The sequence below is a fragment of the Chamaea fasciata genome, unplaced genomic scaffold (genome assembly GCF_029207755.1).
Source record: "Chamaea fasciata isolate MVZ Bird 193981 ecotype frontalis unplaced genomic scaffold, bChaFas1.0.hap1 SCAF_3, whole genome shotgun sequence".
In the NCBI taxonomy this organism is placed as follows: Eukaryota; Metazoa; Chordata; class Aves; order Passeriformes; family Sylviidae; genus Chamaea; species Chamaea fasciata.
The window spans coordinates 58308558-58335915 of record NW_027094088.1 but is presented as its reverse complement, the minus strand read 5'-3'; the positions used below and the strand labels follow the sequence as shown (position 1 = coordinate 58335915).

The 27358-nt window shown below is 37.8% G+C and overlaps 1 protein-coding gene across 1 annotated transcript in view; it reads left to right on the top strand.

Moving 5' to 3' along the window:
* Window positions 1-27358, top strand: part of EYA4 (EYA transcriptional coactivator and phosphatase 4) — a 142363-nt gene that overhangs the window by 84402 nt on the left and 30603 nt on the right. Inside the window, exons 4-11 of the mRNA XM_066179148.1 lie at window positions 11340-11464; window positions 12588-12656; window positions 15918-16010; window positions 21655-21721; window positions 23671-23813; window positions 23960-24103; window positions 24978-25057; window positions 25441-25621. Of these exons, the coding sequence (XP_066035245.1) occupies window positions 11340-11464; window positions 12588-12656; window positions 15918-16010; window positions 21655-21721; window positions 23671-23813; window positions 23960-24103; window positions 24978-25057; window positions 25441-25621 (902 nt within the window). The remainder of the gene's footprint in view (window positions 1-11339; window positions 11465-12587; window positions 12657-15917; window positions 16011-21654; window positions 21722-23670; window positions 23814-23959; window positions 24104-24977; window positions 25058-25440; window positions 25622-27358) is intronic.

Here is a 27358-nt window from a genome sequence, read left to right as displayed (position 1 = left end):
AACCGGCGGGGAACCCGTGCTAAACGCAGTAAAGTGGCAATCTTGCATCTGCAATATGGACGTGGGTGGACATAAAAACCAATTGCACTGTAGGGTTTGTTTCCTGCTACCTTGTTTTTCCCTCAGTACTTGGACAGAAGTGGATATTTAATGATTTTAAAAGGCTAAGCATTATGTCAGAAGTCTTGGTGAGATCCAGCCATTTGGTGTAAGCCGTGTTTTGAACAGAGGGAGGTATGAAGGCGGATAACCAGCAGAGAATCTGGTTCCCAGGGCTGCTGCGTCTGTGCTGGGGCAGTGAGGGCTGGAGTGGTGCCTCTGCCAGTGCCCTACTCCTGTGGCTCAGGCAGGTATGCCCTGGCCTGGGGGCTGTGTTATCAGCATGCAGGCTGAGCTGGAAATGGAGGTGTTACAGATTTGCAGCTGCTACCTGCCCCTGCTTGTGGCCCAAGGGGATAATTCAGGGGAGGGGAACTGTGCCCCAGAGTTCTCAGCGACACATATTTATTACCTCTTAGAAAAATCACCTACTTCACCCCAAATGAAAAAGGTGTGCTTTAAGTTTCAAATTATAAAATAACTTGGGGAAATCAAACAGCAAAGCAAAATGAAGTGTAGTCATTTTATATCAGTTGTAAAGAGCAGCCAGCATCAGTGCATTTATCAGAGCATCATTCTCTCTCTTGCTCAGAATAATGGAATTTGCTTTAAGTGTAATTAGTTATGCAAAGGTCTTTTAGATTCTTCCAGGCAGTAAGGTCATCCTCGGCAAAATGACAAGGAGTGTGTGCAGCACACCTAGTGTACCTTGCCATCCAGAATGGCTGTGCCCAACTACACCTTGCAGTGATCAAATGTTGAAGCGGTTCAGGCATCAGGCATTCAGCAAGTTGTATATATTTGCTTTATATTCTAAACCAAACTCATTGTTGGGACTGCAATTAGAGAACAGAAATAATTGCTTTTGACACAAACTCTTTTGGAGCCAGACATAATGTGCTCCACATGAGGTAAACTACAGAATATTTGTCTTGGGAGCCAAGATTCAGATCAGGTTTAACTTATAAGGGGAACTTCACTGTTAAAAGTGAGATGTGTTAATGTTTCCCACGTTAAGACGGCTTGCCAGTAACTCCCTGCAAGTTGTATTTACCAAGAGAAGTTTCAGAATGTTTGTGTTAAAATATGAATAGAGCATGAAAACTACAAGTTTTTGGCAACTCCTGTATTCTGCCTAGTCTGTCATCATAACTCATCCTTTCTGGAAGTTGATGAAGTTCTTGCAATGCCCCTGTACTGGTGGCTAAAGAAATCACATTGAAATGAGGTATGGTCACTCTTAATACAGCGCACCTGAAGGAGCTTCTTTTGCTTTGGACATTCCCTGGTGAAGAAGAATCATGTTACAGTAACTAGTTTGAAATACAACAGACTCGATTTAGGGTGAGTCAGACACAACCCACCTGTTGCACTTTTTAAAATGAAAATACAAGTTCACACATCATGCTGTCCAGGCTCCACTGAAGCCAACAGCAAAATTTTCAGCCCTTCACCCCTGATTTCCCGATTTTATATTTGCTTAAATATTGTCTGACATGAATACAGTTGAGATTATTACATTTAAATTCATAATATTATCACTGCAGTAAAGCAGTGTCATTTTGAAGGCTATGTTTTAAAACGGACAGATGAGCAACAGGCTAGTAATTGCCAGAGCTCATCATCTCCACATTCCTCTGTATGTATGAGGAACAGTCTTTGTTGCTCAAATCAGACTGAAAACCACCAAAGAAAGACTTTGTGAGATCCTTCAGTCATTGGGTTTGTTACCTGTTCCTTATGTCCAACCAGGTCACCTCTCTTAGCTGTAGAAGGAACTCTGAAATTTCCAGCAGATTTTTCAGATGTGACTCTGAGCAGTTGTTCTGCAGAAGTGGTGGCATAGCGGGGGAAGGCCACAGGCTTGCTGTTTGCATTCCAGCCATCTCCACAGAAGTGTTTGTTATTTGTTTATGATGCAGCACATCATGTTGTCAGAACCACAGCATTTGCAAGTGCTCGTCACATCTGGAAAGTGATCAGAAGCTGTTGGGTGAACTACTCTTTGAAAATGTGGCCCTGTGATCCAAAGACTTGCATTTAGATCTTATGTATCTGTAAACTGGTTGTTTGTATTTCATGTAAGTTGGATACTTGACAGCTCCCCATGGAACTGTGGTGTCTTTATCACTTTTGATTTGCTTAAATACTCACATAAGGACTTCAAAAGCTACTTTAGTATTTTCTTTTCTTTTGTTTGTTGGGGGAGGGGGGTGTTTGTTTTTTTTTGTTTGTTTTTTGTTAAGAAGCAGGTGCCTGTGTACCTTTATGTGTTTTCTGTTCACATGCCCAGGCTTGGGATGGGCCGGTCTCTACGTGGAGTGAAAGAATTGAGCACCCAGCCCCTCTTTCTGCTATTCTTTCAGTCCCTGGTCCTTGAGCTTACTAGTTTTGGTGTTCTCTCTCTGGCTCCTGGAGTGGTTTTCTCCAACCAGCTGCTTTTTTCCTTGAGAAGAAGGGAATTATGTATTCAGACACCACATTACCTCTTTCCAGATACTTCCTCCAGTGACTGAAGTGTAAACCCTGAGCTAAAATTGCATTCCATCAAAACTGTTGATGTCACATTAGGATAGCCCAGAAAAGAGATCTCAAAGGTTGGGATGCTGCTGGCCAGAAGGTATTGTTCTGCATAGCTTTGCCTTTTGTGTGTGCATCAGTCTATTATATCAGAATGGAACACTTTCCCATATAAAACTATCATTTGCTTTCATCATCTCACACCAGTTTTAAACTTCAGAGTGGAGAGATGATGTGGAAGAGGAGCATATGGAAAAAAATTGCCTCCTGTTATTTACCTTTTCAGTGTCAGCCTGGCTATTTCTATACTCTGAATCTCTGTTTTGTAATTGAACAATTTCCTGAGCATAGAGCGGGTGAGCTGGAAGTTTATGCTGAGGTAAATAACTTAGTATGTTCCACTCTCCCAATTTGTCTTGATTTTTTTTTATTTATTTATTTATTTAAATCTTTGTTGGCTTTGGACAAGTTGGCTCCATGTCCAACATAAGAATCCAGAAATGGCTACTAGGTATTCTATGTTTTATCCAAAAGTGTGGAAATCCAAATTAATTTTTCATTGTCTTTTAATTGTGACAGGGAAATTACATTCATTCTCAGTAAAAGTCAGAAAGCAGTGAAAAGTAATTGAAATGTGGATTTGTGGCCAACTGAACTGCACTAGAATTGACAGTTTTCTGTGGATTTTTGGAAACCACATTAAATTACCTTAAAGTGAAATAAAATGTCTCAGTCAATCAGAAACAAGGGAAACCATGCAGTTACTGACTTATAAGCAAATAATAGTTTCTAGCAATTATATAGCACAACAATCCAAGATGTCTAAATTCATTGGTGTGTTTAATCACCATAAGATTAAAAACTAAATCTCTCACTTTGAGGCACAAGAAGAACATTCTGGTTTTTCTTTTCTGACAAAAATAAACTTGAAATTTTAAGCAATTATCTTCCACAGTATTTTGTCATATCTCCTCATTAGAGTCACAAGGAACAAATACATATATCTTTTTCAGTTAAAAAAATAGTATCAGCTTATTACAAAAGAAATAGCCATGTACTAGATTAACGAAAGCTTCAGCCTTTGGCAGTTGTTCCTGCGGTGAGAAAGGAGGGAAGCATAGATTTAATAAAGACAGAAAATATCTGACACCTAATTGTTAGGAAGCACAGAGAAGCTCAGGGTAGCACAGGGTCAGAAAAGGGAGGGTGATAGCAGAAGCTGAACTGGGGAAATGGGAATGGGGGGTGGGGAAAAAGCTGCGGTGCTGTTAAAAGAAATTTCTTTTTCTCTAGCTGTGAATGGTGTAAGGGGGTGAGCTACAATGCCGGCCTTTGTCACCAAACCTGCTCGCCCACGTTCTCAGCTGAGCCCTCTGCATCAAGTGCATCCCAGGCACTGACACTGTCTGCCTGTCAGACTGCTCCTGTAAAATAATACTGTCTGCATGAGGATTTTTTCTCCTGGTTATTAGGCTTGAATAGCCAAGGGAAGAACAATAGGCAGGAAAGCAAAACTGCGATACAATCTCAGCTTGTGCCCCTTTATGCCCCAGAAGAATTACCTAAGGAGTCTCATCCTCTGTAAGATGAGCAGTTTATTCAAGATCGAAAAAGCTATTAAAGAAATTCAGGCACTTCGGAATTTTTCTCAAATTATTGTTCCTTTGCATTAGAAGGACCCTCTTCACAGTGCAGTTACTGCAATATCTGGTATGAGTTCTTTTCCTGTGAGCTTGAACTCATGTGTTGGGAAGCTGCATGGTGATACTCAAGCTTGTAATAATTAGTCCATAGGGAGTCCAGTACAGTCCTTACTTTATACTTACAGTTTTGCAAAGCTCAACCTTGTGATATTTTTTATAACCTATGTGGTGTTCCTTAACATGGTCTAAAAACTTGGATGTTTTAATTCTTTGTTTCGCTAAGAGTATCTCTTTGATACTCTCTGTCTGATTGACGTTGGTTGTAGATTGATGAAAGTATTTTTATTCTTGGAATATCAATGTAACTTCACTTTTGCCTCTTTCCATTACTTTTTTAAATATGAATGTTGACACTGTACTTACAAACACGCAAGAAACAGAAATTATACAGCCATAATCCACCTCCTATCGCCAAATGATTGCAAAAAGTTTTCTGTTTAGCTAAAAAAAAAAGTAATAAAATAAAACTCTGAGGAGCATTTGCCGGTTTTATCAATATAACATGACATTATTTTACTCTTCTTAGCACTGTATTGCTTTACAGGTTAAGAAAGGAGGCCTCAAGGAGTGCAGGAAGGAGGTCCAGAGCTATTATTTGTTTTTAAATCTGGCAAGCTTCCAGAACTTGTGTGTTGGAAGAGCAACTTTTGCAATATTGTGCCTAGAATAGCAAAAGTTCTGCTATTTTGGCCATCTACTTAAGCTTAAGAAAACCTATAGGTGGGCTTAATGAGGCAGGGAAAACAAGAGGGGTTGTTGTCTCAATGAAACAATTTTTTCTCATTGGTTTTGCTCTTCTTTTCTTACCTTTTACAGTGACAAAAAATGACAAAGGCTGCCATAAACAGTGTAAAACCACATGGAAAAGAAAATATTAACTTGTATTTTGGGATTGCTGAAATGATTGGAAATGTTACTCATTTGAAGAGTTTATTTTGGCTGTGTGTTTTGTTGCACTATTGGTGGCAATCTTCCGTGGAAAGGTGTTGGGAAGTTTTTTGTTGTGTATACACTTAAAATTCATGCCTTTGTGTAGATTGAGCATCAAAGAATTATTATAAGACTGGATGTATCTGTGTGTTAGTGTACATGAATTTGTATACAGCTGTATATTCCCTGGAAACCTGTCCATCATCCAGAATCTCTCTCTCTTCACCCCTCTTTTTTACTGCCCACTATAGCTTTTGAAGGATTGGTGTAACTTCTTTTTAATTGCATTATTTACAGTTCTTGTAGGTGCAAGTAAACATGAAAAATATCTGGTTTGACTACGAATGTAATTTAAAAAACCAAAAAAACCCCAAACCGAAACCAAAATCCCAAAACACTAGGAAAAAAAGCCTTTATAATTTTGGTCTTATCTAAATTATTGATTGTTTTAAACTTTGTTGCAGATTTTTTGTAGATTGGACAAATGATATTTGTGTATGTGCATCCATTTTGATTGGTTTTGTCAGAAGAAAGGCTTGTATGAGCTAGTTCAGACTGCATATGAAAGAGAGGTGAGCTCACTTTTCCTGTTCAGAACATGGCTGAAAGATATGCCTGAAAAAATTTATGTGGGAAATAGGAAAAAAAAAAAATCTACTTGTCTTCAAAACAGTGCAGTTGGTCTGAGAGCTGAGCTGATACTAGTAGGAAACAGATTAAGCCTCGTTTGAACAGTTCTGCTATATAACTTTCCTCTTGCACTAAAAGTTAATTTGAAATAAAGGGAAAGTCCCTGTTTGCTTAATTTCAGAACCTCCAGGGTAGCTGATAACTTAAATGGGCAAAACTCCAGGTTTCTGTGAGAAGGTATGGAATGTTTAAGAGTTGGTGTTACAACAGGAGTGATACTAGAAAAACGGGGTAAACTAACCTAACAATAATAGAAATAGTAATAATAACAATATTCATTTTTGCCTCAATGAGGTTTAGTGAGATTCTGCTAAAGAAATGTGGCGAATTTCCTGTCAAAGAATTTTAAATACTTTAAAAATTTTTGTTACAATTACTTACAAACTAAACTAAATTACTCAATTTTCAATAGCCTCCATCTAGTCCTTCTTTCAGTTCTCCTGTAATCTGGATGTGCTTCAAATTCTGCACAAAGGAATTGGTATTTGTAAAATGTTCTGGTTAGGCTGGGATTTGAAATACTTAGTTTTCATGTCAGAATATTTATTCCTTTATAAATCTTTGATAAATCATTTCATACTTTCGATCTTGTCAGTAAAAAAGTTTGAACTGAATTATGAAGCAAAAAGTTTACAGTTTAAAACATCATCTCTTTCAAGAAAATCATGTAAATATGTTCTACTTGTAGAATTAATAAATAATCAATGGAATTGTAAGCTGTGGAAGGACCCACCTCTTAGTTCACTTTAATAATAGTTAAACTGGAAATGCAGATGGATAACACGGTTATAGCCACCCAGATTTTCTGAAAATAAATTTTATTCCCATTGAAGAGAAGCAGTGCACAAATTAATACATGATTGTAATGAAGGGGAGGGGGAAAGAGTAATTTTAAAAACAACTGTAGAAGCAAGGCTTGAGCTTTTTACCTTTAAAACAACACAAGTGAAAGCTATACAGAAATAGAGAGATCCAGTTGTCAAATGGGGCAATCATAATTAGTCCTACTTACACCTTCCTGTGCAAGGTTGGGTTATGGTGCTGGTCTCTGCACTCTGGTGGTCTGGGGTGGGGCACAAGTTTGTTCATCCACACTTGTAAAGATGGGACAGAAGAGGATGGAATTTATCTCTGTGGATGCTCTTCCTTCATCCACTTCTGGGCATAGGCTAACCCTTGAAAAGATGTAACTTCAAGCTGGGAAACAGAATATGCACTGATGGGGAAGGCCCAGGATCCCCACACAGACATATTTTTGATTCAAACCTTCTTCAGTTGGGTAGGGTCGTCCACAGGTTGGAGTTAAAGCCCACTGAGATCTGGGAGACTGTTCTGTGAAATGGGATGTTTTAGAGATTTTTCCAGTAAGCCTCTGAAATGGTCCACTAAGCATGTGCAAATACCAGCTTTCAAAGACTTTAAGCACAGCCAAAGCAGAATAAAAGGCAAATCTGTCTTGCCAGGTTCCCGGTTTTTGCTCAAAAGCTGGGAATAGTGCAAACCTTCCTCAAATAGTCAAAAGATAATTAAAACATCTTCTTATCAAGCAGTCCATTTCCTGACAAAATGTATCTTTTTATACAATGTAGAATTTTACTTGTTCTAAAAAGCAGTGTGAGACATTGCAGGATGGGGAAAACTAAAGCTCAGTTATGTGCCTGGCAGAGAAACAAAATATGTAAAATAAAATTGTACAGTGTAGTGCTTTAAGCACCTTTAGCAATAAACTTTATTCCACCTAAATTGGAACACACTGCATTTACTAGAAAGCAGTCTTTAATAAATAGCTGTGTAAACTTAGAAGTATTAATTACTCCTTCAGAGATTTCTTTTAACCTTTTTTTTCGTGCAGGAAAGCACATACTGAACATGAACCTGCTTCTGATTAAGTCAGTGAAAGCAGGACTCTGATAAACATTTAGTTTGACGAAATGAATTCAAGATGTTGGAATTATTTTGTCCATTTTACAAAGCATTTTTACTGAATCCTCCATTCACTGGAGATAAGATTTTAGTACATCTGTTACGTCTTCCTGGGAAATTTTTAGGGTAAAGGTAAACTAAATGCATCCAGAAAAGTGAATTGAATTATATGTGTTACGCAGAAGGCAACATGTGCACTTCTGTAAATAAATCACATAGGGATATATTTAAGTAATCCCTGTACTTGTTCACACAGGATGGAGCACCCAGGATAATACAATGTATACACATGGTTTTGTGAAACTTTTTATTGGTTTGGATATCCTTTTTATTCGTAATAGACTACCAATAAGTACAAGATGTCTTTTACTGATGCAGAAAAAAATGTCTATTTGTGAAGACACTACTTTAAAAATAATTTTAGTTAATTAACTTGCCATGTCTGTGGATGGGATGCCATTTGTTGCAGAAAATAAATCAGGGAAATAAAAATACTTCTCTGCACAGAAGCTTTCTTGCTTGTTTGGAACAAAAAGTATTAATTCTACAAAATTTGATTGTTTATATTCTTTACCAAGAAAATGAGAATTGGTGTACCTAGTTTTCTGATTTTAAAAAATCTGATTTGATTAAGAAAACTTGACTCATTTGACTATGAAAAGTGCTTAAAACGGATACTTCTTAAAAAGACTATTAAGGTGAACCACTGATTTTGCTTCTAAAATGCCACTGAAGTATTTGCATCTGTGGCAATGATATCTGCCTGTCTGAAAAGAAATTATTGTAACTTTCATGCAAATGAAGGGGGGAAAAAACACATGTGTACTTTCTAAGCTGGAACTGTCCATTAGGTATCTGTGTGCTGATCATACTTCAACAGGAAATCATGATATTTAAAACTGCCAAGTCAACACGTGGGGAGCATTACACTGTATATACAATGAAACACGCATTGTTTATTTTGTGTAGCATTCTTCTGCTCCCTTAAATACATACAAGATGGAAACTCATAGACTTTTTTTAACCTTTAACTGCTATACTTGTACAGAAACTGCTAAACAAAAACGTGGCCGACTTGTAAACAGCCTGGGTTCATTTTATTTCATCTAACACTGATCACATTTCCAGTAGATAATAAATAATAATGCACTGCTGACAGATGTGTAGAAATGCATGTACAATTAGATGAAGAAATCAGGTTCAGTGCAGTTCAAATCTCAGTTTATGCCTTTGCATTTCTTTGAATATGGCTGTAAAATTTTAACTTGCTGATGCACGGCCTGCAGCAATACCGTTTTTTTCCTGCTCATCCAGAGAGCTCCTGGGCAGGCTATCCTGCCAGTAGCTTAGCCTGTGCATCTCATTGTTGACTCAGGCACTTACTTGAGTAAATGGGTTTCTTTGCTTCCTGTGGCTTCGGGTAAAGCTTTCATTTGTTTTCCCAGTTGAGATATAGTGTTTCCTACAATTTCTCGAATATATTCAAGACATGAAAGCCCTGAATCTCTGTCTTGAGTTAAATGAATGTAATGTAAAGGAGTAAATTATCCAGGAGATCAGCAGAATTAGGAGCACAAAAGCCAGATAATTTCATTTTCTGGAGGGGAAACAAATCAGATTCAGCCAACTGACCCATATTTGATGGAAAGGTAGTGGGGTTTTGTTTGTTTGTGTTTCCACAGAAGGAGGATGTGTAGAGCAGAGAAGATAGGCAGTTTCAAAGTGAAACTTGAAATAAATTCTTAAAATGTTGGGTGTTGCCCTTAACGGTTTGCCATTGATAGTCCTGGTCAGTATACGAATACCTGTGAGCTGTTGTTGTTACTTCTTGTATTTTGAGTCCAAGATCCCCCCAATTAGGGTTTTTTTCCTTTCAAAGTCCTATACCAGGGTTTAAAAGATGAGCAGAACTTGCAGCTTTGGTCTTAAAAGGTGTTTTTTAAATTTTCTTATCTCAAAGTCTGCACACCGCCTAACACCAGGCTTAGTGCACTGAAGAACCCCACTGCCAAGAGCACGATACGTGATCTTCAAGGTCTTTTAAAGGTTTCGAATCCAATTAACTCTTAAAACATACTATATTTACGGTTTTGTGCCAATAATCACTACCAATTCTAGACATGCAATTTTCTACATCACCTACATTCTACCAATGCCTTTGTGCCACTGTCACAGCTGAAGATGGAGTCGATGAAGAAGATGTTAAGACACCGCCCAAATTCTCCATCTTACTCCAATCTACTTCCATTCTAAAACCCTAAACCAGCAAATTTTCACCCTGTGACAAACTGCATTACTATCTCATTTAAATTTTTGTTGTTCCCATTTCATCCATAAGTGTTGGAAGTTTTTCCCATGGATAATGTCAAAGGCAATGCTTTCCTGGGGTCCCAGCCAGGGTTTTGAAACCCCCGAGGCAATTTGAGGCATTTTCCTTGTGTCCTGGACTCCAGCAGTTACTGAACCATTCCGACTGTTCATCTCTTTCTTTGCCATCCCAGCCTTCTACAATGTAATTGGGCTTTTACATCCTCTGTAAGACAGTCTTTCTATTGGCCTTTGGAGTGTACGTATGGTAAATCATTCTCTCGTTACAGATGGGCTGGCAACTTTGCTTATATAAATAGCAAAATTGTTTCTCTGGGGAAAAAAAATCAGTGTCATTAATACATAAATGATGTAAGGAATAGGCGAGCACACAGTGCAAATTGGATTGCAATTACCAGTCTAACAAGAAATGCTCCTTGTCTGCTCTGTCTTTGTCTGAGAAAGGCAGATCTGTTGTCACTGCATGAAAGCCATCTACAGGCCCCCAGTGTAACTGTAGTGCTGGAATTCATTGCAGTCTAAATCCACTTGAAATTTTGCAAGCTTTCCAGAAATTACACAGAAGAAGACAAATACCAAGTGATCCAAGAAGAATATACACATTTGTAGGAATGAAGAATTTTCCGGATGTACATGAATGTTCTGTTCATTCACTTGTATGGTCTGTTCCTATAATTTACTGTGGATGCAGTAACTGCTGGTGGTTGGAATACAGATAATGAGAGGCAGAAGTTCCTGTCTGGGCTTTTTGTGTGTAATGCCTGACTTTGCACCTAATTTCTCTATCTTCTTCTAAGAAACACCTATATACCTGAATTTGGTCATTTATCTCTCCATCTGTCCATCCATACATGTGCACTACATTATGCACAAACTCTGTGGTGTATTTCCAGGGCAGTTTCATAAGCCTGTGTCACTTCATAATACCTAAAGGAAAAGTGGAAAATAGTGGCATTGTTGCTGTTACCTACTTTCCTAGGTTAGATAAAAAGCAAAGATGTCAAAGGAACCTGTTCTGATTTGTTAATCTGGATGCATTTGCAAACTCTCCATATATTTAGAAAAAAAAAAAAGTTATTCTAGAAAAAGCAGATTATTTTAGATAGTATCACAATGCATTAATACTGTCACCTTGGTTTTTAACAGGTCTATGGAAATGCAGGATCTAGCCAGTCCTCATAATCTTGTTGGAAGTAGTGATGCACCAGGTAGTTCCAAACTGGATAAATCAAATCTCAGTAGCACATCAGTCACAACAAATGGAACAGGAGGTAAGTATAAGACACAGCTGGCACACAGAAAGTTTCAGCAGATTTTTAGTCATGCATTTTTTACAATAATTTCAAGAATGACCATATACCCGTTTATAAATTCAGCAAGAATTATGAAAAATTTGGCGTCATGCAAGTGTAAATTTCCAATTCCAACGTCACTTCTTTGACTTGCACCAACTGAAGTAAGAGGCAGAACTGAAACAAGGTACAAAGATAGAGTAAGAAAGGTTTTGAACGGTTGGTTTGAACACAGTGTTAAATGTTTGCTTATACCTGTTGGTAACTTACAAAATAAATTGTATTTCTGTGTCATACTTCCTTGATGAGTAATAATTTTCTCTTATATCCTGAGTTACATGCATTTATGTTAAATTAAAATCATTATCAAGAGATGTTCATCAAAATTAGCCTTAGGTATTTTTTTTCTGATGAATTCCATTTCTTGGGAGGTAATAAAAGTTCATAATAAAGAGATGGTTCAGTTTTCCTCAGCAGTAGCTGGTCATTGCTGCTGTAGGTGATACTGTAGGGACAGCACTGCCATGCAATTACAACCTAGATATTCCAATGCTTTTAGATCACCAATTCTGCCATAGCAGTGGGAGGCAGGGTGCCACATTCTGAGGTGCAGTCTGTGAAAGTGACACCATGGATATGAGTCAAACTAGAGTTTCTTTTTCGATTTTATACATTCCTGTCTATTTTAACAGTTGGTACTAAGAACAATTTTTTGGTTTGTTCTTTCTGGCCACAAGGTTGAGCATTTTATTCACTTACTCTATTTAAATAAAAGTCTGTCAATGTCAATAAAAAGTGGATGTGCCTGGGAGGGTAACAGCTCTGCAAAGAAAGGCTAAACCATATTTTTAAACAGAATCCTTATTCCAGCATAAAGAGAAGAGAAAACTTCAAGCATGCTATTAAAGAACACTGGTAACTGGATGCCTCTATATTATACAATGTGCATAAATAAACCAGTTAAAATAATACTCATAAAACCAATGCAGTTCTGTTAAAAAGCATGACTTCAAGTGCCAAAACACTGATTTGCCTTGAAGACTGTTCATTTACACTGAGCAGATATTAGGAGAATGAACTGTTGTACCATTCCTGTTCTCAGGAGACAACATGACTGTGTTAAATACTGCAGACTGGTTGCTGAGTTGCAGTACTCCCTCCTCTGCAACAAGTATGAGAGACCCTGGTACAGTGCATGCGTGTGTGGTGTCTCCATGACTGCTGTGTGACATCCCCCTCCGTTTGCTCTGGTGTTTTCTTGTCCAGTTTTAACATTCTCATGGGTTTCCCTTCACCCCAAGCTTTTTTTTTTTCTACCCTTTCTCAAAGGTTTTTCCCACAGTCAGAAAACTGTTAGGAAGTTGCAGCAAGTAGTTGTCTTACAATGCTTTGAAAGTCATTTGATGAGCAAGGAGAATTTAACTCGCTTATAATTAGCTTAGCTGTCTACATGCTTTGAGTGACTGGGATTGTCTCGTGGTGTTCAGCATTGCTGGGAATTGCCAGTAGTCAGCATTGGTGGAAATCAGACTGATGGAATTTTGACAGAATGCCCATTTGCTTTCCTTTTGTTTTTAAGTAGAGCATTGCATGATTACCTGAGCACAAGTCAAAGTTGACAGTATTGTTCTTACTCCTACTAATAAGACTTCCATCATTAATCAAAGGTTATGTCTAATGTGCTGCCACATATAACTTGCCACTTTGCAAAATTTTGGCCAAATTTTCCAAGCTGTTGTTTTAATTTATGAGTTTCCTGACATGTATTATTAATTGTCATAAGTTGTAAGGATGAATAGTAACTATATGTGACATCGTTGCAGTACATATGGGATTAATCATAGGGTAAACATGCATCACCATGTTTCTCTACAAGTCATTGCAAAGGTGCTTAAGTTGTGCAGGTTTGCACTAAAGTTAGGAAGATTTCAAAAACTTACCCTTTTAAAAATTTCCTCAGAATTAGTTTGCCATTTGTAAAACACATATGCAAAGAAGATTTACGAAAAAAAAGTTGACTTGAGCACAAAAGATCATTTGCACTAGAATAAGTCATTCCGTGTGAATGCTCCTACTCAATTACAAGATTTTTAGTTTAAGGACAACTGAGATGACTTGGTCTGTCATGTCATTTAACTGTTCAGCACGTTCAGGTAAATGTGGAAGGTAACAATTTGAGTACTAATTATTAATAGTAAAGAAATACGATGTGTTACTTGTATTAAATCTGATTTTCCATAGGCAGTAGAATGTTTAGAATTGTGCTTCTCATTGAGTATATTCCCAGGAAATCTCTCAAGGCTCGCTAAAAGAAGGAGGAAAATCATTCCTATGACAAGCTGTGTGGTTTGTTGTTTTACAGGAGTTTTTAAAATCAGATTTGTTTCCTGTAACTTGTGTTGTGCTTGCCTGTCCTCCTTTATTCCTAGTATTAGTGCCTCTTGCCCCTAAAACTCTGCATTCATTTTCAGTCCTTAACACAGAGGAATGCTTCAGAGAAAATAAAAAAGGGGTCAGTAGAGTAGCATTTTGATGTCCTAAGTCCTTTCATCAAGGTATATTGTAGAAGCTGTTGCACGTTGGAAGCTGTATTCTGAGTTAGCCTTAAAATAATGAAATTTGGACGAGATCCCTGGAGGTCATTTGGGCCAAGCACTACTCAGAGCAGAGCCAACTTTTCTGTTAGATCATGTTGCTCAAGGCAGCATTGAATTTTCCTCCTACATCTAATTGGATTTTTCCCTTAGTGTGGCTGGTATCTATTCGCACCTGTTGTTTGTCCCTCCCAGGGCACCTTTTGAGGTGAGTGTGCCTCTCTTGTTTGTCATCTTTGCATCTTCCCATTAGTTGAGCTGTTAGGGCATGGGTTGGACTCGATGATCTTAAAGGTCTCTTCCAACCAAGTGATTCTGTGATTCTGTGATTCTGTAGTGGGTTTGTAGGTGTTGTTCTAGACATTTTTCCCATGAGGAAACTAAATCCTTTATTTTGCTCATGCACTGCCTTTTCTGCTGCAGACTGTATGATGGATAGTGAACTTGAGGGCAGCTCAGGCCATGCTTGGACTGAATCAACCTCTGGAAGTACCTCTCTGTCTCAGCTAAACGTAAAGGCAGACTAGTAGGCACCTTTTATACACTTGATTTAGGTGACTTGAATCTGAGCCACAGTTTTTAAATACATTTCCAGCTCAGAACATGAAATTGCCCCCTTTCCCATACTGTTGCCAGCACAGTCAAACATGGATGCAGTGATGTTGACAGATGAGAGCTTTGGGCAGCTTAGCTGAGGCCTCTCAGAGGCGTCAGGTAACCAGCTGGCAGAGAACGCCTTTCCTTGGCCTATGTTAGACCTGCTGGGGAGCTCTGCCAGGCTGGCTGTCAGAGAAAAGGCTTCTTCACAAATCCCAGGCTGTGCCCTTGGAATTTGGATACCTGGCATTCAGCTGTTGGTAGTTGCCTGTGCAGGTCTTCATTGCCTCTTCACTCTGTGCCCCCAGGCATCAACCTGTGATATCCATAAACATGTGGTGAATATCCATGCCCAACCCTAACTGACCTTCATGAAGAAATTGTGTTCAAATGTTGAGGGTTCCACATTTGCCAGTCAGACAACTGATAGGAGCTGCAGTGTATTCTCTGCTGCTGTTTCTTACCACATCAATTGGATGAGTGGTTCCAAAATTCCATTACAAAAGCCCATGCCAAATATTCTGTCCAGGTAACATGTTAAATTACAGTCTCTATGGCCTCTGTGGTGCTTTTTGTGCTTTCAGTTACAGCTTGGATGGTAAGACTGCATGATGATCTCTAAGAAAGAAATTTGAGTTCAGAATAGACCAAACAGTCTGGTAACTTCTGAGTAAGAAGCTGACTTGTCCTGGATGTCATTTGTGTCCTACTCTAGTTCTTTGGCTTTTTTTTCTTTCAAACTTCTCTCTTCAGCTGTGGAATATTATTGCTTGCTGGTGACCTAGCTCAAAAAGGCCCCTATAGACTCTGTAGGGAAAGGCAACATGCTGGCACTGTGAAAGTAATTTGCTTCTATATTAGCATAAAACCATACTATAATTGTTTTACTTGTCAGGTAAAACTCTTTTTGTTATGTGCTACATCCGTTGACAGCTGATGTTTCCTTCCTCTGTGCTACTCTTAGGGAATTGTTAGAATCAATTAGATTTAGGTTGAAATCTCCCCAGAAGATATTCCAGTTGCTAAAACCAAAGCTGGATGAATGCACAGATACAGAGCTGTGTAGATAAATGGGCATTCCTGTCAGATTCCTGTCGATTGTCTCAGTGTGGTGCTAGAGTGAAGGTTGAAGATGTTGCATGTGTGCTTGTGTGAGCTGGGCTACCCCTGGTGAGACTGGCATGGGGACTCCAGTACAAATCTAGAAGTAAAATCTCATGTCTGCTTATTCTTCTATGTAGTGTCTCTTCTTGCAGTCAAAACAGAGCCCATGAACAACAGTGAAACAGCAACAACGACTGGAGATGCATCACTTGACACTTTTACTGGGTCAGGTAAAGCCATAATAAAATGACGTTTTGTTAGATGCACATTAATGCGGCATTTAATAGCCCTCACTAATAAACATTTGCATGGAAGCAATTTTACAAAGCTGCTATAAAATATTATAGTATCTTATACCTAATAAGAATAATAGTAGAAATAATAATAGCTTTTTCATTTTTGTAAATGCAACTCAGCAATTTACATGAGATGTGATCTGAAAGAATGCCTAGTACCACTGCTGTTTGCAAAAGTCTCAAAATAATGCTGTTATTATGGTACTGTAGATCTTTTTTCTCAGCATTAGTCTTTTATGATATTAGAAAAAAAAAGGGATTGTGTTTGCATCAGCCATGCTAATTTGAACAGTTTTAAATCTTAAGGTTTATACTTCAGTGCTAATCGTTTTACTCCTATTAGCAGTGGCTTAGTTTAAACACTGACCAGATTGCTGTGTTAGTCTCTTTCCACTGAGATGAGCTACTTTCTTTCCAGGAAAATAGTTTTACTTTAAATAATCATAGCCTTCAATTACTTCTCAAAAAATTCAAACAAGCAGGGGTTTAAGTAGATCCTATAAATTATTAAAATGTGATGAGCTGTGGAAAAGTACAGATAACCAGCCTTCTAATCATTAAGTTGAATCCTGTTAATAATAATATTAAAAAGGAGAGGGGGGAGAATAAGTTCTGCATCTGAAAATACCAGTTCAGTAATGTCCTGACTGAAATGTCACCAAAGTCACAAATCACCACTCCACAGTGATGCTACTATTACTTTGGTAGACTTAGGTAATCAAGCCCTATTTAAAATATTCTGGAAATCACAATGTTTCTGTGTAATTAATTTTTTAAATCGGGTGTTGGAATTGTCTTTTAGCCATCAGTTAAACCCAAAAGTTGATTATTCAGAACAGTATTTATAACTGAGGCCTGAAGAAAAGGTATTTTGTGAGACTTAAAGCGTTTTACTATTTCTGATTAGAAAAAAGAAAACATTGTCCTCCTTATAATTATACTGAGAGGAACTTCAGTTTAAAGGCTAAAATGTTCCATAAAAAAATTAAATATTCTGGGCTAAAATTTAGTTTTGCTTTTTCACTGTTTTTATTCAATGCTAAAATTTTATTAGTGATGATTACAAATCATAAAATATCCAATTCTATATGTGATTTTTTTCATTGTTGGTGAAGTTTTATCAGCTTCCACCATGTATTTAAGGCAGCTGAGATCTATTCTATGCTAAGGTGACATTGGAGTGCCAAGGATTGCAGCCTTCAGCTCTGGTTTAGATAGCTAAGTAACAGCTTGATTTCCCCCAGGTGCCTCTCACCCATCAGCTTCCACTGACTTCAAAAGAAGTCTTGAAATCTCCACACTTTGGATGTTTGGAAAGTTGGTGCCTCACCAAAAAAAAAAAAAAAACACACCCAAAAAAACCACCCCAGGAATCTGAGCCTTGCACAGTCCTTTTTTGCCTGTTAGCCACCTGCGTACTCAAAAGAAATATGAACCTGATTCTCAGTTCAGTGCACAAACTCAAGCATAAATGAGTACAGTCATTCTCAGTGGGAAATCAATAGTCTGCCTGTCTGGGTGACGTGCAGTCTTCATCATCAGAGTGAGACGCAGAGCTGCCCTGATAACGCACTCAGCCTTTCATAAAAATTGACTATGTTACTTTTGCACTTGCCTTTTGCTTGTACTCCTAAATCAGACAATTTTTTTGCTCTTACTTTATGGGAGAGGTGCTAAAGAGCAGTAAAAACTCACCGAAACCAAGATTTCCCTGATTTTTTTTAGCCTAGCTGGTTAGTTGAGAAGTTCAGTGCGTTGCCAAAGACAGTAAATGCTGAGTAGTAAACAGATGTTTTTGCAAATGAGCCACCTGCAACTGAAAAAATGTGTAACAAAGCCCAACACTGAACAGTTTGTTTTTTCCTGAAAATGAGGGACATACATGTGTTACTCCCAACTACGGCAAAGTCATGATGCCAGCATTTCTCTGAATTTTATGAAATGAGACATGTGTGAAAAGAGAACTCCTGGTGCTGAGACAGATTTGTGAGTCTGCCATGCAGAAATCCTCTCCTTCAAACACTCTGCCCATTAAAATTGATTTCCCTGCTTCAAGGGCAATCAAAACACGTGACCTGTCCTGGAGCTGAGCAGAAGGCTCAACAAGCCCTGTGGGGTGTAAAGTAGTCTTCACTGTCCTTAATGACCAGATGTAAGTGATGGTCAAACAGATTGTGTGAGGTATGGGGCAGGAGAGACAGATTAGACTTCACAGAAAACTGTGTTTTCTGTGAACTGTTCATTGAAAAGCTGAAAAGATAAAGCATGTAGAACTCTTGAATTTAGAGTGGCCAGTTCCATTGATGGCCTTGCCCTTGCTACTGGGATTGGCAAGGTCCTGTTCAGGGCTGCAGCCCATGTGTTGCAGCTCACGGTCATGTTTGTGCTGCAGAGCTGCCCCAGGAGAACCTGTGCCTTTGGGCATGGGTTAGCCAGGTGAGGAGTCACATTGTGCACCCCCCTTCCTCCTCCTCCTTCTTCAGAGGTGGTAATTAGTGTCCTCAGTTTGCAGCTCTGTGATTCTGCAGCACAGTCCCACTGGGGTGGGCATTCACAGGCCTGGGAGAGGTGCACAGCCCTTAAGTGAGATTTTCATGCACTGTGAATTTGTTGCAGCTGCTGTACTGTAATAGTGTGTATATATTGCTTACAATAGTGGATTAATTTGAGAACTGTTTTATCGCTTTTGTGGAGTGGAAAGAGAAGTATTTGATGTTCTCGTCCTTTTTACTTAGTATTTACTACACACAGGATATAGAATACAGTTTTTAGATATAGAAAACAATTGCTGAAGGCTATAAATGTGAAGTTAGGGAATGTCATGGCTGCTTAACCTACATTTGGTTCCCTTGTGCATAGAGATTATGATATCACTTAAAGGGGTCCTTTTAACCTAACCTTTTTGCACAGAATTTTCTAGATGTATAAGGAAAAAATAAAAAACTCCAGCCCATATTAATATATTGAATCCAGCACATGCCATTAAAACAGTTAATGGTCATTTAAACCCTCCACAACCACCTTGGCCATTTGAACTAAGACAGTAACTCCTAAGAGCTGGCTGTTAGCTTGCCCCCTCTGTGAAACAATGCTAATGGGAACTGGAGAGATTAAGGGTTTTATACCTGCCCTGAAGGGAATTCCTCCGGTAATTTCAAGTACTGAAGTCTTAGGAATATTTGAGTTTTTCAGAGAATAAACAATTTTGGTTTTTTTGGTTTTTTTTTAACATAAGCAACACAAAAGAGCATTTAGCCCTATTCGTATAATGCCTATATAAAGTGCCACACAACCCATAGCAACCTGCCTCCACCATCTCCTCCACTGCCAGCAGTCCTCAGGGAAGGGAGACATTAGGAGGCTGTCCAGCAGCCAAAGCTGTTTGAGTTTGATAACCCCCAGAATTAGCGGTTTCATCTGTGAGACAGATACAGGTGTGGTCCACAGGCTCCACTCTGTCATAATGTTCTCTTATGATAGGCCTTACACTCTGTGTTTCTCAAACATCTCACAGTCTAAAATGTAGTGGAGAAATTGCAGGGACAAGCTACAGAGTAACAGGGAAAAGAACAGAGTTTTTAGTCTTGTCTCTTTCTCTTCCTTACAACTGGTAGTATCATCAAGGAAGATTGGGGATAAAAACAAGGAATTTTAAAATCAGACACATTCCAAAAGCATTTTATTTTCTAGTCTGAATTTTAAAAATAAGGTATATGCAGAAAGAATAAAAAGGCAAGCATGACAGTTTTTGCTGAAAAGTATTAGGTTTTGATAGCTCCAGTGATTTAAATGAATAGTAATTTTTTTTTTGTAGCTTACATAAGGTGGTGAATGCACTTTAACCAAACTGATTAATTGATTGAGCTCTCATCCAGCAAATGATCAGACAAAAAGTGCAGCAAAATGGCAAAAATGATCTGATAAGCCAATAATGGATCACAAAAGTTCCTTGCCCTGAGAACCACCAAGGTCACTCTGCTGCTCTTGCTTGTCTTTAGAATGGTCACAGAGCTACAACGGGGAAGACTAATTACTCATCAAGCCTTAAATAACTAAGAGCATTCTTTAGAAATCTATGAACCAGTTAGGTTGATAGAAACAGCTACAGGTTTGTCTGACTCTGGGAATAGCTGCCTGCACATGTAGTGGGTTGAGCCTAAACCACGAAAAGGCATTCTCAAAAAAACCCTCAAAAACAATATCCACAAAAAATGAAATTTAGCAGATTTCCATCACAGGCAAACCCTCAATACGTTTTCAAACAGCAACTCTTTTATGAAATCTAATGGCACATATTTTAAAAGTTATTATCCAATTCTTTACTTTCAAGCCATACTTAACTGCACATTTTAAAGATAAGTTAATTGTTTTTCTTCTACTGTATTTTCCTTTCAAGTCCTACACATTCTAAATGCATTTAAACTATCTTTAAAAATATGAAGTTCTGTGTATGTTCAAAGCAATAGATCTGAGAGACATTAATTAGGGCTGGATGTAGAAATGTATCATGTTTCATAAAATAGTTAGGAACCTAAACCTATTTGTCACTTATAAAATTCTGAATGTTCATTTCTACTACCATTATGAATAACTCAGGAAGAGGGTACACTTTGAAGTACAACTATGATTGATTAGACTAAAGAAATTCCAGTGCTTCATTGTGTACTACTTTAATCTTTTGAAAAGTGAATGAACAGCAGATGGCCTAATAAAGACACTCTGTATGTTTGCCCAGTATGGATTTGCTCTGAAGGGATTGGTTCAACACTTTAGAGTACATATATTTGGAATACATCTGTCTTAGTCAAGACAGATGGCTAAAGGAAAGGGAAACTTCCAAACACTTGGAATTAATCCAGTGTGAGCACTGCTTCTGGATGAAATTTTAATGGGTTATGACTATTCTATTAGTTTTCTTGGAAGAATGCAGCTGTGAATAGTATAGATACACACTACTTGGATGGCTACTGGACAGGACTGTTTATGCATACTTTAAAATAAAAATGCTGTTGTTAGGGGTTATATTCTAATTGGCCTGTTTATAGAGTGGTAGTTGCTTTCTAGTGCTCAATCTAGTATCTTCCATCACCTCACCTAACTAAAATTAGTCACAACCATATAAAAGACACTTTTCTACCCAATATTAAAATTGAATTTCCTGTTAATGTGAGACTATAAAGGTATGGGTACACTATTTCAATCCCATTAAATATGTTAAATCACAAGATTCTGTTTAACTATCCCTTTTAATGCAACTTGCAGATTTGAAAGATCAACAGTGTGTGGATCGCAGGTGATGTATGAAATACATGCCTCTGCAGTATACTCAGAAATGTGTTAGTTAATTGAGAAAGAGTGACATGCTCATGCTAACCGAAGAGTTCTGCACAACGGTGAAAGATTTGAGAGTTTTTAATTCTTTTTTTTTTTTTTTTAAGATGTTGCTGTTCTGGTGACATCTGCTTCCTTGAAAAGCTGTTTATTTCAATAGGCTTCTCTGTTAATGTTGCTGCCTTAGTTCACACTGTGTGGCTGTGTAGGTCTCATGGTGTTTCTAACTTTGTTTTCTGTTTTGCAGTAATAACAAGTAGTGGCTACAGTCCCAGATCAGCGCACCAGTACTCTCCACAGATATATCCCTCCAAGTTAGTGTCTGCACCTCTTCTAGTCTTTTATAGACCTTGGCTCTGGGCAGTTTTGTGGTTTCTTGCAAACAAGTGTTCAGCAGGAGAAACAGAGAAAAAGGAAAATTCTTAAGCCATGGTACTGACTCCAGTACTGGCTCCTTCTCCAACTTGTTTTTTCCTCGTGTGTCTACAGAGTAAGATCCTGCTTTGTGCAGTATTGCCGCACAAGAAATACCCTTGAATATCAGCACACAACAGAAGTAAAAAACCCAGACTATTTCATTCTCAGACATCAGCATATTAACAGCATGTGCAGGGAATATATGGAGATATATTTTGAAGAAGTCGGTTTATATATAGAAATCACAATTGCATGCCCAAGTTGCATACTGGGGGGGGGGGGTAACCCTGTCCCTGACCCTTCCATGGCTAGCATTGCCAAACGCTTCCAAACATTCCACAATCATGAACCACCCTTTCCTTGTCCCTCTCCAATATCATAAGATTCAAAAATCAAATAAATTGGATTAGCTTTTAATCTTACTATTTTTAAGCTAACGGATGTTGTTAGAAAATTTCTTTGCGCTTTTTTCTTGGTGACGGGGGGAAACTGACTCTTGGGTAATCACACAAATCCAGGAGTGGGAAATTTAGGAAGAAACACCAAAGATGTATTAAACTGCTGCAGTTGGCAGTATATTAGTTTGCTTGTCCTGTGATCAGTGTTGTGCACAAGGGTTCTTGACTCCAGTATGCCATCTGTTTGTTTCCATGTATTTGATGCAACTATCAGTGTGACTTTGGTACAGAGAAAACATTGAATCTAAAGATTCAAGAGCCAATTAAGCTCTTCCAAGGTTGTTTTTGTTTTTGTTTTTGTTTTTTTTAACAAATTTGCAGTCATATGATGGTAGCCAAAATTTATTAATACAGAAAGTAGGTGCCTGAAGTAAGAGCACTTAAAACAGGTTTTGGCAAACTACATTAGATACTTTTGGCCAAATACATTACAAGGTTTAATAGAATTTTTAATCTACTGTTACGATTTTTTGGCATCCAAATTAATGAGTAATCTTTTTCTGATAATAAATGCTGCCAACTGTACTGAATTAATTGGAAAGAAAAAAAAAATTAAAAATTGGAATCTGAAATTTAGTCATGGCTTTTAATGGCCAGGTTTCAGTTAGCGTAATTCTGCAGAGTGTTTATTCAACTCTCGGTCCATAAAGTCTTATTTGACTTACAAAACAATCCAAGAAAAATGTTTCTCTGTATATTTTTGCAACTCTGGAGGGCAAAAAATTTGAACTTGATTTTATTCAATCTCTCTATAAAACCTCAGTATTCATAAATAAAAGGCCATTTTTATTTCCATTCTATTTTCCTAGCCCATATTTTCCGAACATTTAAAGCCCATCTGGTTACCCAAGTATTGCTGTCAGTATTTTTTATGCTGCTCTCAATGGGTAGGATCCATCTCCCATTGAAGCTAGAGGCTACATGTCTGTTGAAGCAGAACTTACACAGATGACATGATGTACTAGCTTCAGCATTCACCTCTGTATTTCCTCTATTCTTCTAGTCCAAGTTTCCCTCCACTGGATAAAAAAAGTGTGGAGGCTTTTCTAATTGGAGCATTCTGATCTCGGCTGAAAGAGGTTAAATCCATTAAATCCATATGAAGACATGCAGCAGTGGCACAGTCCACCTTAAAGTGGACACAGTAGCTTAAGAATTAAATTGTAGTGATGGGACAGCATAAAATACTCAGTGTGCCTTGGGGAATGTGGGACAGACTGTCTTTCAGCTTTTTTCAATGAGGGATGGAATAAATCCCAGAAGAGGAGCAGTTGGCAGAATAATGAACTGCCTTTGGATGTCTTTAAACCTTTTTTCTTTACTTTATTGCTTGAATCAACATACAAAGTATTTGTTGCCACAGTAATGCTATTTTTCCTGATATTTAGGCCCTATCCGCACATTCTTTCTACACCAGCAGCTCAAACCATGTCTGCCTATGCGGGACAAACCCAGTATTCGGGAATGCAGCAGCCAGCGGTCTATACAGCCTATTCCCAGACAGGACAGCCCTACAGCTTACCCACTTACGGTATTTCACCACTTATTATACTTCATTTTACGTAGAACTAAAAGCAATGCTGACTGGAGTGGTGGTTTCTTTTTGCTTTCTCTTTTGTTTTCCCAACTGCGACAAAATATTTTAAAGAATCAGTTGAAAATTAATTTCTTATACAGATTTGGGTGTAATGTTGCCAGGCATCAAGACGGAAAGTGGGCTCTCACAAACCCAGTCTCCACTGCAGAGCGGGTGCCTCAGTTACAGCCCAGGGTTTTCCACCCCACAGCCAGGCCAAACACCCTACTCTTACCAGATGCCAGGTGAGTAGCCACCTCTAAAATCCAAAGCTAAGTATTTCTTCCCAATGCTAGTAGGCATATGCATATTCACTTTGATCATCTGTTAGTTTAGATCTGGTCATGGAATGCAGTCCCTACTTTCACCTGCTTTTGGATTTTTTAGTGGAGTGAAATCCATTGATTTTTTTAGTGGCAGGACTGGAAGCACTTGTTATATTTACTAATACATACAAGTCTCTTTTCCTTGTTTCTGTGTTCCTGAGTATGACATCATTTGATACTTGTTTCTCCTTGGATTAACATAATTTTTTAGAATTTCTCCTTAATTGATATTTACTCTTCATTTACTATTCAGTTAATAATTCATTGATTACCCTCTGGTCATTGTTAACCTATTTTATTTGGATAATTTTTAAGCTTCTTATGCAATGGTTAATCTTCTGCATGTTACAAACTGCAATATGAGCCATCTGATTTCTGTTGAAAACAAGGATATGCCTCATTACAGACTGATTAAAAACACCCAGATACAGTCTTTTGAAAAGGTTTTTGTTTCACAAACGTAACACTAAAGTATTAGAAATGAAGGCAAAAGAGAAAAACAGTGTTTGAGAAGAGGGGAGAATGCAATAAACTGAAAAATGCTTTCTAAATTGGTGAGATAACTTACTGCTGATATATTCCTTGCATGGTGTGAAGAGGAATGCATGTCTTTATGCGTGGAAGTAGCATTTAATTTCTTTTAAAGTTTCATTACAAGGTTTTATACTTCTAACAGAAAATAGAAGTTGTTTTTTTGTTCTGATTCATATTTGTCTTTACAAGGAATATTCTAATTAGAATTTTATTTTGATTCACAAACAAGTTCTCAGTTAATTGTATTTCTTAATTTTAGGTTCTAGTTTCACACCATCATCCACTATTTATTCAAACAATTCTGTTTCAAATTCTACAAACTTCAGTAGTTCACAACAGGTATGAATATTACCACGTTTATTTGCCAGTTACAAAAGGGCTTATATAACTCCAGAGATAGCGTGTTATTTTAATTTAAATCTGTTATGTTGAATGAGACTCACTGTGGTTCAATGCTATTTTCTGTGGAAAATTATCCAAATCTTACTGGAAGCCTAGTTGCATATTTTAGCACTTAAATATTTCAGCAGCTTCCCTGTAGTCTTTTAGTAAATATCTTTAAATTAAAAACCACTAAATATTCTTGTATTTTAAAGAAAGCTAAACCAAGCATTCAAAACACTTGCAAAAGTCATATGATTGTACACTTGGAAATATTTAATGGGAAAAAATTCACTCATTACTGTACTTAACTGGGTGCTGTGCTGCATCTGCTGTTTCAGGATTATCCATCATACACAGCTTTTGGCCAAAATCAGTATGCACAGTATTACTCAGCATCAACATATGGTGCATATATGACCTCAAACAACACGGCTGATGGCACTTCATCATCATCAACCTACCAATTACAGGACTCTCTCCCTGGCTTGACTAGTCAACCAGGTTCAGATCTACATTCAGGTGAAAACAATTTTTGTATTTTATTTGCTGTTTGTATAAAGACAAGATTTCCATATTCAGCTTGCATGGATATTGATATTTTATTATATATATAATATATATTATTGATATTCGTGCCTTTCAGAAAACTTTGTTATGTAAACCACGCAAAATAAGCTTTTTTACTGTGTAGTTTGGAAACCTGTCCAATTTTTTTCCTAATTTAAGAAAGCTTCTTGCATACTGAGATGGTTGTCAGTATCAATGGCAGTGGAACATTGCCATTTCCACCTGCACATTCTGAAGTATCGATGTAAAGAATTTAAAACAATATCATTTCTCATTTAATTATGCCCCAGCCATGCTGGCAAGAGCACATGGGCTTCATTCAAATATGTACTAGCCACACTTCCTAATTCACTAATTTAAGTAACCAAGAATAGAGCAATTAGTTATTAGCACCATAAAAAATGGTATTGAAGTAGTTGAATTTGCAAGAAGAGCATTATCAGGAGACATGAGGAGGCTCCCTTTGCCTGCCCAGCCCTGCCCTCTTGTGCACAGCCACCACAGCACAGTAGGCTGCTTGCTTGTATTCCTAGGACGTTCCTGGAGGGAAGTGGCAGTTCTTCATTTTTCTTCAGCATTCTCAGAGCAGTCTCTTTCAGGGACAGCAGCTTCACTCAGCCAGTGTGGGCACTGTCTGCCATGCCCACAGACTGTGAGCATTTCTAAAAGAACTAACAAACTGGTTTTTGGATTAGGCTCTGAATAGGGGAGGAATTTATGCTTTGGTCACAAAATCACCTTATCGCATAAATCTTCATAACAACTGCACCATCTTATTTAAAAATACAGTAGAAAGACTAATGTGTTATTGTAATGAATCTGTACAAAGGTAGGGTAACACTGTGTAGAAAAGCATAAGCAAGGACCCACACATAATATAAACTGCTTAAATTTGCTAAAAGTACTGGAATTTTAAACTAAATTAATTTAAATTTTTCCTATCCAGATATCTTCATCAGGCTGATTTTTAAAGTGTAATAGTGCATGTGTTTCTGGGTGTATGTTTGGGGTGGGGTATGGTATGGATATGGATATGATATGGAATGGCAATGGGGAGATAACATATTCCCTTGATTTTTGATGAAAAGTGTAATGTTATTCAGTAGTCTCAGGATGCAAATCTAGGAAGAACCTAAAGGTAATGTGAAATCAAGTGAAATTTCAACACGTGGAGGATATCTATAACAGACACAAATCATATGTAAAGAATTTTTACAAGAGTATTAAGTGTACTCACTAGTTACATGTCTTGATAACTCTGTATGTCCTGTGTAGTTTTACTTGCTTTTTTGTTATTCCTTCATATTCTTATTTGAGAAAATCGGAGAGTTTCCCATGTTGTTTCTCTCCTAGGTATCTGTTTCCTAGAAATGCTGTGTAAAAGTATAATGTATTATTACAAGCGCCATTAGTATTGAATAAAATTGCCAAAAAAAAAAAAAAAAAAGGAATCTTAAATAGTTTGAACATGTTGAAAAAGTATTGAAGGCCTCACATCTGTGAAACAGTGAAGATTTTTCTTGGTTGTGGATTGTTTAAGCACATGAACTTATTCTCTTGTTAAGTAGATTGTGCATCTGAGTTTAACAAATCCACCCCCATCTGCTCCTTATTTCTGTGAAGTGTTGCAGTGATCATGCGACCCTCTGCTGAGAGTGAAACGCCCACTTTGTGAATGCATGACATGCC